The sequence below is a fragment of the Melanotaenia boesemani genome, chromosome 12 (assembly GCF_017639745.1).
Source record: "Melanotaenia boesemani isolate fMelBoe1 chromosome 12, fMelBoe1.pri, whole genome shotgun sequence".
Taxonomy (NCBI): domain Eukaryota; kingdom Metazoa; phylum Chordata; class Actinopteri; order Atheriniformes; family Melanotaeniidae; genus Melanotaenia; species Melanotaenia boesemani.
In genome coordinates this window covers 22,946,691-22,961,117 of record NC_055693.1, presented here as the reverse complement: position 1 = coordinate 22,961,117, position 14,427 = coordinate 22,946,691, and the positions used below count along the sequence as shown (strand labels likewise).

Sequence of the window (14,427 nt, the reverse complement as noted above, 5' to 3'; positions counted from 1 at the left end):
AATCAGTCGAACTTCTTTAATGCAGGTTTTTGTAATACCCCGTGGTCATTTTTAAACAGTAGCTAAACAGTGTCCACGGTGAAGATCTTTAAAGTGTAGGTTTTGTTTAAATTAAACATTTTCAATTAGATTTGAGTTGATCGTACCGATCTGTTTCGAGTCTTACCTTGATTGCAGCGGCTGAGGTGAGTGAAGGAAATTCCGAGAAAGAATAAAACGAGGAATAATCTGTTTCCAAAACTCATGTCTGCTGCAACATTTATTAGCAGTGTTAATGGCGTACTTGTCATTAAAAAACAATAAAGCCGAGAAACAAAAATGTGATCAGGGGTAAATGCGGCTGGGCTCTCCAGAGGCAAAGATCCACTGGTCCTGGTGCTTACAGATGATCCCGAGTGGAGCAAGAAGCCGGGGGACGGCACGGAAGGCGACTCATCCTTTACCTGGTGCCAGCAGCAGCTCCAGCGCGGAAAGGAGAGCTTTTGGATAAAGTCACGAAAATATTTAAAGGGAAATCAAATTTCCGGAGGATGTGAGAGACTCTTGGCGCCTGAGAACTTTGCAGATTCTTCACGGACTTTAGCCGTCCTTATAGCATCGTTTCGAGTATAAAACAAAATGCAACCTAGTGCGTTTCCATGGCGCACGGAGTCGTGACAGACTTTAGAATCCGTGTGTTTGGCACGGTAACGTGCCACGGACTGCCAGCTCCCGCTCCGCTGCAGCAGCGAGATGGGGACGGTAAATTGAGAAATGATTGGGATGCAGCGGAACAGCAGCTGAAGCGGGGGCAATGCTGGGAGACTGTGCGCATCTGTGCAACATGCCCGGCACTAGAGGGGGTTAGCTGACAAGGCAATGGCGCCCGTGTGTCTGTGTGTGTGCGTGTTTTATCTATTGGTTCAAATTCAGGTCTTCCAGAAATTCACTCTACGAAGAGTCTAAAAAGCAGTTAACAGTACCTAGCAGACTAATAACTTTAAAGTTTCAGCACTCATCTGGAAGATAATTTCTGTTATGTTATGTCAGATGTAATTTTATGTTAATTTTAAATAGCATGTTTACTTATAGAAAATAACAACAATAAAAAATTACTCTATGACCAACTTGGACAAAACAGGCTAAATGTGATACCTTTGCCCACATAAGTTGTATTTTTAAAAAAAGCGTTAAAACTTGAACTTGTACTTCACTTAGAATAAGCTTTCATTTAACAAATACAAATACAAAGGCACATATCAATATCTTCTCTGATCAACTTTACAAAAAACAAAAAACACAGACCTAAGTATAACAGCAGCACCTACAAAGGCTTAGTAACCCCTCCTCCCCTTTGCTTAAAGCAAAGGAAATAAACCACATGGAACTCCTAACTGTGCATTAAGAAATGTAATACAAAACTGAGTGTCCAAGGTTGAACCTCAAGGGCCACAGTCCTGCAGGTTTTAGATGTTTCCTGCTGCAGCACAGGTGAATCAGAATAATGGGTCAACATGCATGGGTAGGACTTGACAAGAAGTTGTTTAGGAGAGCCATTTAATTTGAATATGTTGTGTTGGTGCAGGGAAACATCTAAAACCTGCAGGACTGCAATTCTCAGTGAGCTGGCTCCTGCCTGATTCAAATGCTGTACTGTATTACTCTTCAGTGTTCTCTGGACAATATATATACATTACACACACACACACACACACACACACACACACACACACACACACACACACACATATATATATATATATGCATGTATGTATGTATGTATGTATGTATGTATGTATGTATGCCTTACATCAATAAATACCACAATATACATAGGGTGTGCAGGCAAATGCAATGCCAGTTTATTTACACACACAAACATATACATCAGTTTATACTGTGGGCCTGTGGGAGTGGGACAGTGTTATTTGCTTTTGAACACACACCCAGTGGAGGTAAAATATAAATAAATAGATTTTAAAAAATGCAATTGATAAAGTATTTAAATATTCAGAAAGCACTTCGTTCTTTTCTGGTTCACAATCATTTGATATTTTTGTAAGCTATACTTTTTGCTTTCCAACAAACTTAACCATGCTGGCATCCATGGTGCATTTTGTAAAACATAAATATCCCTATTTCCAACAGTGCTGATGTGATACAGCCCTCCCACATTGAGTATGTCTGTACAACAAACTTGCTCTCACAGGAAGTGTAGTTTCATCTCCATCCATTTGCAGAGCAACGGTGAGCTGCCCTGCTTGCCAAGTCGCCAATGTCAGCCAAGATTAGGGAAGGTCTTCCTCTCATCTTCATGGATGCCTCATTGAGTGAGTAAGCAAACCCTCCCCAGCTTGACCCGGTTAAACAAAGCAAAGCTGGCTGCTGTGATGAGACCCAGTCAATCAGAATGTAGGAGCAGCTTCCTGTCAGCACAGAGGGGGTAAATACATCAACATCACAATCCGTCACCACCACTTAGCTCCCAGCCAATCACCAAACAATGCTGAGAACCTGCCAGCTGACTTTGTGTGGCACAACGTGCAAACATATTGGAGGACATGGGGCTGCAGAGTAGAATACATTGACCACACTGGCCTGTTTGTGTCTACTGTAGCTGGAATGAAGCTGTACGTTTTATGGAAATGGATCAAGCTATTAATGTCACTGTGCAGATGTATTGTAGGTATAAAAAGATAAATAAATGTTATGAGGGGTTCTCAGAAAAACAGAAATTTATACAAACTTGAGACCAGCGGTCATACTCAGTCTATTTTAGATCTGCCATCTAAGTATACACTGAGTTAATTTTTTTTTGCCACTGCTTTGTGCAAACAGCAGCAGATATAAAAGTTTGAAATGCTTTATATGTGCTGCATTTTGCCAAAACTGTTTTTTTTTAATAGGAATTCATTGTTTTCAGTATAATTACATGCATATTTGTTCTCATTAAGCTAGAACTCTGCAAAAAAAGGAAAAAATTTAAACACGCTGCTAACAACTTAAGTCATCTATCAACCTTGCAAACAGTATAACTAGCAATGACATAGAATAATGATATAAGAGGTTGAGAACAGGTCCTCTACTTTGCCACCCCCTCTGCAATGATTTGGTTTCCTTTGCTGTAATAGTGGTCAATGAGGCGTGACTGTAGTGTATTCGAGGCCTAACTGTGAGCTATGATTCCCTCTATGTGGAGAGAACAAGCTTCGTCCATCTGTACTCATCACAGGCAAAGAGCTGGAACATGACCACATCAGCACAACTGACAGAGACAATGAGACTTTATAACACTAATAGGTTCACTAATGTCCTGTTCACAACGAAGTGCCAGGCCTCACAGAGTGGCTGAGTCCAAACTGTTAGTAGGAAAAAATAAGTCCGAACAACTTCTTTGCACAGTGTTAACAGCATCAGTGTGCTCCTGCTTCTCTTGGTTCATAACAATGTTGTTGAACTGCAAATTCCTATTTAGACAAATATTGCAAATCAGCCCCAAGTCAAGGATAACGTCCAGTTTTGATTGTGCTATGGATATAAAACGTCATGAAAGTTAAAATATTTATTGAATCTGAAAATTTTCTGTCTTCTTTTTGAGGCTTTATATATATATATATATATATATATATATATATATATATATATATATAATCATAAATATATTAGGGTGGGACTCGATTAAAGAAAAATAATTAGAGGCTTTGTAATTAATTCATCTTGATTAATCACATTTTAGTTGCATAACAATATTTGCCCTACAAGGCACCATCTTTTAATTTAAATTTATTTTAGTGGATGATAGCATCAAATAACAGACACAGAAATTAATATTGTAAACTCAAGCTCTAGTAATGTCTGATAAAAGGCATTTAATACTATTTCAACTGAAAACAGTAGAAAAAGAAATAGAAAATATATGAATAATAATAAATGAATAGACTTAAAGTTAAATTGCCATTTAAAGTACTTTAACTAACAGCTCCAGCTGTTTTCTGATTAAGAGTCTACAACATGTTACAGCTGCAGATATGAAATCCCGCCTTGGCTTACCGTCAGATATTAATGCCTATTAATGAAGAGTGTGGAATCAGCCAGCAGCAGCTTTGAGTCTTGTCATGGAGCAGAGGTGAGCATCCCCTGCTCTGGACCTGGGAGCTGGGGCTGATGCAGTCACTCAGAAGGACTGAGGCTGTTGAGTGCTTTTGGATGGGGGAGGGGCCTGAGTCTGCACTATTGCTCACTGAGAAGAGTAAACCTTGTGTGCTTTCACATCAGTCTCCAAAAGTCTCCAGTATCACCAGAAAACGTTTCTAGATTTGTTGCTGATTGTTATAGAATAGCTAGAGTGGTCTTAAAACTGGCTAAAGATAGTGCTTAATCTCTGATGTGTGCATCACTGTTATCGTACTGGAATCCACGAAATGTCAAACGTTCCTTGTTGTTTGGGATGCAAACTGCAACCAAATGAGTGATTTTTTTTTTTTTTTTTAAACAAGTTCATTTTGTTGTAATTATTAATCATTGTTACGGCCCCTGGCCTGTCAGTCTGGTGTTGGAGCATGGCTGCATGATGATGAAGAGTGGATGCAGCTGTGCCTCGCTGAGGAGATGACGATCTCCACCAGGAGCTGCTCTTCTCCTCCCCTCTCCCCCGCCGGGATTGGTCAACGGCCGTGCTGGGACTTCCTGAAAGGGGCGGAGCTTCAGGCACAAAAGCCGGCAGTCTCCTTCACTCATGGCGACTGTGTTCTTGGGCATGCAGTTCGCCGGCTTGGCTAAGAGACCATTCTAAGTGTATCCCTGTGTGGGTTTGTACTGGCTGGAGTGTTAGAGCTTTTTCCTTTTGACAGACGTTTGGTTTAAAGTAAAGACTACCTGTGCTTCTCTGTTTGTACTTTGATATTTGGTTTATAGGTGGTTTTTGCATTTTTGTTTATATTGTTGTTGTTAGATAATACCCTCAATAGGAGGAGGTTTAAGTTGGTTATTGGTAATTATTTGTTTTGTATAATATTACTGTTAAACCTGAGAAAGGACACTTTATGTTGATTTTGTAACCGGACATGGTATATTTTTGTTTATAGGAATTCCATTTGTTAGTGTTTTTTACTGGAACCCGGTAATTGTACTTTTGTTTATAGGAATTTTTGTGTATTGAATAAATACGTTTAGTTTATACCATTGTGGACGTCCGGTCCAGTTTTGTTACTGACCCTTATCCCCTGGACAGAAAGGGGTCATAACAAAGTGGGGGCTCGTCCGGGATCTTAAACAGGTTATTGTGACAGCAATTATCTGTTTAAGCCTCATTTGTGTAATTGGTAGCAGCCGCGTTGATTGTGTGTGTGCAACAGGTAAGTCTTTTCTTTTTCCATTCTGCATTGTGTGAGGACTGTGGTAAGTAAAAATGGCAAAGTTTGATATTGAGTGGTTCCGTGACAACCCAACTTTGGACCAAATAGAAGTCTGTCGCAAAGACGACTTGGCTGTAATCGCTGATCATTATGACATCCCAAGGCCGAAGCAGATTATTAAAAGGGATCTGAAGGCTTTGGTGGTGGCTGGCCTGGTGGAGAGACGCGTTCTGCCTCTGGCAGAGGTTGGTGCTGTGGGTGATCCGGTTGTGCCTGTGGAGGCGGGTCCGTCTGGTGAGGCGGGGCCTTGCAAGCCTGAGAGTGGGGATCAGAGTGGCTCTGATACCCCTGGGGAGGAGGACGCCGGGGGTGATGACAAGCCCGTGACTCCTGTCACCTTGCCCCGGTTTGATCCACTCCTCTCTGACAGTGGCTCAAGTGCCTCTCCGGCTGACGTCCGGGTGAGGGTACGGTTGGCCAGGTTGCAGCTAGAAGCCCAAGAGAAAGCCCAACAACGGCAAATGCAGCTAGACATCCGAAGGATGGAGATTGAAGCTGACAAAGCTGTCCGTTTGCGTCGCCTGGAGCTGGAAGCTCAGGCAGCATCTGCCACCAAGCAGAGTCCTGGGAATTGGGTTGGATCCCGGAGCTCTGCCATGTCTTCATTCCCCTTTGATATATCTAAGTCTATACCGTTTGTGCCGGCATTTCGGGAGTCAGAAGTGGACAGTTTCTTTCCAGCCTTTGAGCGTATCGCCCTGGCGTTACAGTGGCCACGGGACTGTTGGTCCCTCCTCATACAATGTAGACTGTCTGGGAAAGCTCAGGAAGTGGTGGCAGCACTCCCCCTGTTGGACAGCCAGAGGTATGAAATAGTAAAAGCAGCTGTACTGAAAGCTTATGAGCTTGTGCCTGAAGCTTACAGGCAGAAATTTCGGATGCACAAGAAGGAGTCTAGCCAAACCTATGTGGAGTTCGCCAGCGAAAAGAGGCATTTATTAGATCGCTGGTGTACTTCGTGTGGTGTTGCAACTTTTGAGGCGCTACGGGAGTTGATGTTGTTGGAAGAATTCAAAAAGCAACTACCCGAACGTCTGGTGGTTCATTTAAATGATCAGAGGGTAACTGATTTGGCGTCTGCAGCTGTGATAGCTGATGAATATGATTTAACGCACAAAACAGTATACCAGCCCAATATGAAACCTGTAAAAACAGAAACGCAGAGAACTGTAAAAGGTCGGATGGGAGAAGACAGGGTGTGCTTTTATTGTCTAAAGCCGGGACATTTAATAGCACAATGTCACCGGTATAGAGAGAAAAGGCCTCCCTCTCCTCCCCACCAAAAGAAAATGGGACTCATTCACGGGGTAGGAAACTCAAAACAGGTTAGTCACACCCCCTCGCTTATGGGGGCGTTTAGTAAACATTCTGTTCTCAGATGTACCGAACTGCACGGCATATCTGGACGACGTTGTGGTGTACACACATACATGGGAGGAACACATGACAGTTCTGAACACCGTGTTTTCTCATTTGGCTGACGCGTCACTAACGCTGAACCTGGCAAAATGTGAATTTGGGCAGACGACTGTTACGTATGTAGGCCGACAGGTGGGACAAGGAGAAGTGCGTCTTTTAGAGGCTAAAGTGGAAGCCGTCTCTCATTTTCCAGTCCCCGAAAACCGAGTTTGCATTAAAGTACCACCCCTATATATATATATATATATATATATATATATATATATATATATATATATATATATATATATATAGAACTATATATATATCGTTTTATTCCTTATTTTATATATATATATATCCTATTGAATATTTTGAACTCTAGTATGGCACTTGCACGTTGTCTTGTTTATTCAAGAGAGGAACTTTTTGCATTGAAGACTAATGTTGGAATGCAGCACAACAAACCGACAGAGCTGAGGAGGAAGTACAGAGGCTGCAAGTCAGGATCTAAGCTAAAGGCTGCTCGACGACGTTTTAAGCCAGTGATCCCCTCTGTACTAATGGGGAACGTCAACTCACTACCTAACAAGATGGACGAGCTGTTGGCACTGAACAATCAACGGAGTTATCGTGAGTGCAGCTTATACATCTTCACAGAGACATGGCTCACTGATGCGATACCGGATGCTAACGTGGATCTACCGGGTTTCACTGCTGTGAGAGCTGACAGAGACACGGACGCCTGCGGTAAGAGCAGAGGTGGGTGGCTCATCATTTATGTGAACAAACGTTGGTGTTGCCCAGAACATGTCTCAGTGAAAAAGGAACTGTGTTGCCAGGACTTGGAACTGTTAGTCGTTAGTCTGTGGCCATATTACTTGCCGAGGGAGCTTAGTCACGTGATCGTGCTTTGTGTTTACATCCCGCCGAGCGCGGAAGCATCAGCTGCCTGTGAGAAGATACACACAGTAACAGCAAGGCTGCAGACAAAGCACCCCGAGGCGTTTATGGTCATATCTGGGGATTTTAATCATGCTTCCCTGGACTCTACCTTGGCCTCCTTCTACCAGGCTGTAGACTGTCCCACAAGGAACAACAGAACAATAGACCTGCTGTACTCCAATGTGAAGGATGCCTACAGAGCCACCCTCCTCCCCCCATTTGGAAAGCCTGACCACAACCTGGTTCACCTACAGCCACAGTACACCCCCCTGGTCAAAAGGATGTCTAAAACCACACGCTCAATCAGGAAGTGGTCACCTGAGACTGCTTTGACATCACTGACTGGGATGTACTGCTGAGACAACATGGTGAGGACATAGAGGAGCAGACTCACTGTCTGATGGACTACATCAACTTCTCGCTGGACGTAGTCTCCCCCAATAAGACTGTCCGTTGTTATCCAAATAACAAACCTTGGATAACACAAGATGTCAAAGCTGCCCGCAACAGGAAGAAGGTGGCTTTCATAAACCATGACAAGGAGGCAATGCAATTAGCACAGCGGGAGGTGAAACAATGCCTGAAGGTGGCGAGGGACACCTACAGAAGGAAGGTGGAGGATAAACTGAGTGAGAGCCGTATGAAGGAGGTCTGGGATGGTGTCAACACCATCACAGGCTTCAGATCAAAGGCCATAACAGCGGGGGGGACAGTGGAAGAAGCAAAGAGGCTGAACATCTTCTTTAACCGCTTTGACCAGCCCACGGTCCCCCCTCCCCCACTGCAGTACACAACTTCCCTGACTTCATCCCCTGTGCAGCCCCCCTGCCAACCTTTACCCCTCCCCCCATCTCAACACCCTCCACACATAACAGCAGAACAGGTGAGGGGAGAATTGAGGAAGCACAAAGCAGCAGGCCCTGACGGAGTGCCTCCTCGTCTGCTTAGGACCTGCGCTGCTGAACTGGGGGAACCACTCCAGCATGTCTTCAACCACAGTCTACAGCTGGGGAAAGTGTCTACCCTGTGGAAAACATCCTATATTGTTCCAGTTCCAAAGAAAAACCTACAGTTTGCCTATCGTGCAGGTGTGGGTGTGGAGGATGCTATTCTCTACCTCCTACATCGTGTCCAAGTACATCTGGATAAGGGTAGGGGCACAGTGAGGATCCTGTTCTTGGATTTTTCAAGTGCCTTCAACACAATCCAGCCCCTGATGCTTCTGGACAAACTGAGGGAGATGCAGGTGGACCCCTCCTTGGTGTCCTGGATTGGTAACTACCTCACAGAGAGACCGCACGTCAGGCTAAAGGACACCACATCTGACACTGTTATTAGCAGCACAGGAGCACCCCAGGGGACGGTGCTGGCCCCCCTCCTCTTCACACTCTACACCTCAGACTTCTGTTACAACTCAGAGTTGTGTCACATCCAGAAGTTTGCAGATGACACAGCCATCATGGGGTGTATCAGGGATGATGGTGAGGATGAGTACAGGAATCTGGTTGGTGACTTTATCACCTGGAGTCAGATGAACCATCTCCAGCTTAACACCTCAAAGACTAAGGAACTGGTTATTGACTTCAGGAAGTCCAGCCCACAACCACATCCAGTGACCATCAGGGACGACAAGGTGGAGATTGTAGACAACTACAGGTACCTCGGGTTGTGGCTGGATAACAAGCTGGACTGGACATGCTGTACAGATCACCTGTACAAGAAGGGCCAAAGCCGTCTGTACTTCCTGCGAAGACTGAGATCTTTTAACATCTGCAGGAAACTCCTGTGGATGTTCTATCAGTCTCTGGTGGCTAGTACACTTTTTTATGCTGTTGCCTGCTGGGGGGGTAACATGACAAAAAGGTGTGCTAACAGGCTGGAAAAACTCATCAGGCTGGCGGGCTCTGTGGTTGGCATGAAGCTGGACTCCCTGGTGACAGTGGCAGAGAGGAGAACACTAAAAAAACTACTGGCTATTGTGAATGATGCCAGTCACCCTCTGCACACTGTCATCAGTGCACAGAGAAGCCTGACCAGTAACAGGCTGCTCCTCCCCAAGAGTAGGACCAACCGGCTCAGAGACTCCTTTGTCCCCTGAGCCATCAAACTGTACAACTCTGCATTAGGCAGGAGGGGGAGAAGGAGGGGGGAGAGGGAGGTGTGCAGTCCGCCTGATACAACACATGCACAATAACCCATACAAACAGTTGCAATAACTTATACGTGCAATAGTGAACTGGGAATCTGTACCACCTCTACTGTGTGCAATGCTTGTGTATATTATTTTATTTAACTTATCTTATTATTATTTATTGCATTCTATTTATACTTTTCTTGCACCTTATTGCCTCTATTTTACTTATACCTGTATATATTATATCTTGTGCTTATCCTGCTTTACTGTTGGTGTTGTATTGCTGCTGGTACCCAAATTTCCTAGAGGACTCTCCAAAGGGATTAATAAAGTATTTCTATTCTATTCTATTCTATTCTATTCTATTCTATACATATATATAAACTCAGACGCCGGGTTGCAGACATGCCACATCATGTCTATGACGACGCATTGCTGTGAAAACAGCTTGCAGGCTTATTGGGCTCCCTCAGTCCAGGAGAGATGAGAATGGAGCAACATTTTGTTGTCCCGCAACGTCCCAACCAGCAGTGGTCAGGGTCCACAAATGTTAAATCTCCGTCCTTCAAACGCCACTATGGACATGCCAGTATCTTTATGAAGTGTCACGATCAAAGGCAATGTTGCATTAAATTTTAAATAGGTCGTTGCCCGTCTTTCTGTCTGATCATCAACCATGTATCAAGCAAGTAATTCTATCCTAAATCATTTTTATAATGTTATCCGCCATTCACTCTGTATCAAGCAAGTATGTAAGTAAGGTAATCAAGAGTGAATGGTGGATAATATTTCTTGCAATAGAAACAATTTATGAATCTATCTGTGGACTTTGACTGTTTGAAACAAAATGTGGCATCATCCTCTGGACACACGCCAGCTGTAAGAGGAGCACCCACCCTCTGAAATGATCATTGTGTCATGTAACATAATGTTAAGCAATCACCTCCCTTCCCTCCACTGATCAGGTCTAATACAAAAGCTGCGTCCGACCGAGTTGCAGGTTCTGTGTTAACTATCTATCTATTAACTATCTGTGGACTTTGATCATCCTCTGGACACACAAGCTGTAAGAGCTGCACCCGCCTTCTGAAATGTTTGTGTCATGTAACATAACTATGGCCGACCGAGCTGCAGCTTCTATGTCAGAGCCGGTTACCTTGGCAACGCGCCACAACAAAATAGTCCACTCAGCCGCATCTTGTGAAAAACTTATGATTTTAACGGTAGAAAACAACATTAACACATTAAAAATTTATTTTATATTTTTTTCTTCTGTAAGTGACATATGGTATATATATATGTGTGTGTGTGTGTGTATTAATCTCAAAAAAATGTCACGATTAATCACGATTAATCGCATAGTTATGTGCAAAATGTCCTTTACCTACTGCTATATGAAGAAAGTGTAATAAATTTTGGTTTACAAACACTAAATCAGGGGGCAAGTGGCTCTCTGGACCTTACACAATGGCTCATAATACATGCTAAAATGCTAAAATACTAAAGAATTAACTAATATTTTTAAATATGAATATAATAACAAATGCAGATTTTTAGACATATTTAATTTTTATGGAATAATTACATTGAATTTCCACACCATAATGACATTAAAAGTGCCAGTAATATTTATTTTTAATCTAACTTTCTTGTCGTTAAGTTGGAAACTATGGTTTTTTTTTTCCATGTCATTTTCCACAAAAAATATACATCCCAAAAAGACAGTCTTTCCATCCTCTTTTGGCAAAAGATTTATGTTTCTCTTTATTTTAAAACCTAAAAATGGGAATAAAAATGTGGTTCTTCAAAAATGACAACAAATGTCCTATAGCAGATATTTATAAAGAAAATTATGAGTTGTCTTTTTTTCTAAACAAGTTTTATTTAGCTGGGCTGAGAGAAAAATGGCCATGTGGATTGTAAAGATTGCAGACACCTGTACTAAACAAATAAACAGATTTAGCAGCAGTTAAAATATTTCTTTATATTTATAAAATCAAATATTTATGACAAAGAAGGATTAAATTTTCAGGATTTACTAACTAAAAGGTAAAAAGTCAGCAGGGTGAATTTAACGCTGTGAAGCTGCTTCTTTCTAAACACAGAAAGAACAATATCTGATGAATATCAGCATCAGGTGAAAAGACAGAAAGCAGGATTAGAATCTCACAGCTTCTAGATGGTGAGGAGAGAGAAATATTCACAATATGCACAATAACTTCCATCCATGCACCTTTAGTGCTTTATTATCCAGATATCTTGCCTATGAATTCTTTAACTTTGCATTGTTGGCTTGACTGTTTAGCTGGACCTCTTGCGTCTGCATCCTCCGTAAAACATCCAGTTTTACGGGTGTCTGTAAATGTAACTATAAACATGTGTGGTATCCACAGAAAGTCCAGAAACTCAGCTACCAGCTCAGTAAAACCATTTCTATCACCACTAAATATGGTTAAGACAACTCACAACTAAAAGACCAGGTATACAAAGTCCAAACAATATATAAACACTAATTATGGCTCCCTGTGTCCACCCGATTGCATGAACACGGACATCGACTCCTCTATACCGAAAGCTCGCACCTCACAAATTCCAAAACTGTAAGTTTTATCTTGCTATGACTAATATTTACCGAACCAGAGGCAACAGAAGGCCCAATTTATGGTTCACTTTTGTAAAGCCTAGTCATAAAATATCTTGTCTTTACTGTCTTGTCTCAAAACTTAAATCCACCAGGATAAAACTGTGTTTAGTTAGAAAACAAAAACAAAAACAAAACAAAAAAATAAAACATTAACACATGATAAAAAAATTAACAGCGTTAATGAATTAATGGATTATTGTGATAATTATGTGATAAATATATATATATATATATATATATATATATGTATGGAAAAGGATGATGGAAAAGATCTGCCGAGTGCCCTTTTGGATGGACTTTAGAATAAACGCAGCATTAATGGATCAACCCATGGATGTCGCCCCAGTAGAAAAAGGGGGCGTTTTAACACACTTTTTTCTGGTGAGAGGGTTCCACACCCACAGTTTTCCCACATTCTTTGTTAAACTTGTGACAGTCCAGCTGCGTTTTGCACCAACGTGTCTGCTATAGTGGCTGTCTGGTTTTTGCAGCGATAGCTGTCGGTGATCAGCTGATTGGCTTTTCTCTCGATGCGTTTGTGTATCATTTAGCTGAGAAGGAGGAACCTAGCGGTTCATGGTTCATGCCGTCTCATATTTACCCCAAAGTATTGCATTTTTCAGGACCTTCTCTAACACAGTAGCTGACGAAAGGATGGAGCTGAAGACAAGATTTATATTTCACCTATGCATGGGTGGGTCTAGAAAAGTTCTGATGGGGTGCCAAGCAGGAACACTGACCAGGAAAGAAGTGTAAAAAAGTGAAGAAAAACTTGTAAAACAAACAAATATGCAAATGATCGGTTTCATCAACAGGTGTTTACTTTGCATAATGCCGCTGTAGGACTTTTATCACTGCCGCACAAACAATTACACTTTAACGATAAAAAGAAAACCATGTTTTTAGCTTGATTATCAGTTTTATGAGAGTTTCTTCATCAGCGTTGCCTGTTTAACTTCAGTCGTCACATTTGCTAGTTTTATGACCAATATTATGGAGACGGCTGGTGAGATGATGATATATGAATTCTTAACTATGATCTAGAACATGGTAGAGATGATTTAAAACAACATATAGAAGTACATTGCATGCTGCATTTACTGACCATTGGACATCTGACATTTACCCAAGAAAAGGTCAGTTAATAAATATTTGTAGCATCAGCTTGTTCTGTTGATACAATACAGTAAACACAGGCAAATTTCAGATATATAAAAACTTGCGAATGGTGATTAATCATTTTGAAATTAGTGATTAATCTGATTAAAAATTTAAATCTTTTGACACCCCTAATATACATATATGTATATATATATATATATATATATATGTGTATATATATATATATATATATATATATATATATATATATATATATATATATATATATATATATATATACAGGGCCAGCTCTGGGCTTAGGCAACCCATAGGCGGTCATCTAGGGTGCCATATTTTGGAAAAAAAAATGCTTGTTTGATTTCCATTCCATTTCCTTGTAAATAATAATTAGACCAAGTAAATTAATAAAATCAGAAGAAGCTAGAATATTCTGTGATGATGACAACCTCGTCGCCTGACCTGCTGCTGCTGCAGGCTGGCAGGTGAGAGAGTGGAGGGAGTGGAGGGGATTCGTAATGATAATACTGGTGGATGACGTCACCTTGTTGTGTGTTGCCAACAAGAAAGTCATTAAAAAAGTTCAGAATTAAAAGAAAATCCAAGCCGTCAGGTGCTGCATACAGAAAACGTAGGAAGGAGGAGGAGGAGGAAAAACGAGCCCAAATAGAGGTATGTCTGAGTTACTGAACATTAAAGCAGCATGTGTGTTAACTTCTCATGCTGACATCAACAGTGGGTTAATCCTAGCTAAGATAGATGCTACTGTACCATAACAATAATATCTGAACAAC

At 41.6% G+C, this 14,427-nt stretch overlaps 1 protein-coding gene across 3 annotated transcripts in view; it reads right to left on the bottom strand.

The window, feature by feature from the left end:
* Positions 1–10,373, bottom strand: part of epha6 (eph receptor A6) — a 196,422-nt gene extending 186,049 nt beyond the window's left edge. For 2 of the 3 annotated variants that reach the window (XM_042001123.1, XM_042001121.1), the window contains exon 1: positions 167–1,000. In XM_042001123.1, coding sequence (XP_041857057.1) covers positions 167–290 — 124 coding nt within the window. In that variant the 5' untranslated portion in view covers positions 291–1,000. Of the gene's footprint in view, positions 1–166; positions 1,001–10,296 lie in introns of those variants that run through there. The other variant, XM_042001122.1, reaches the window with a different exon arrangement.
* Positions 10,374–14,427: the final 4,054 nt, after the last annotated feature.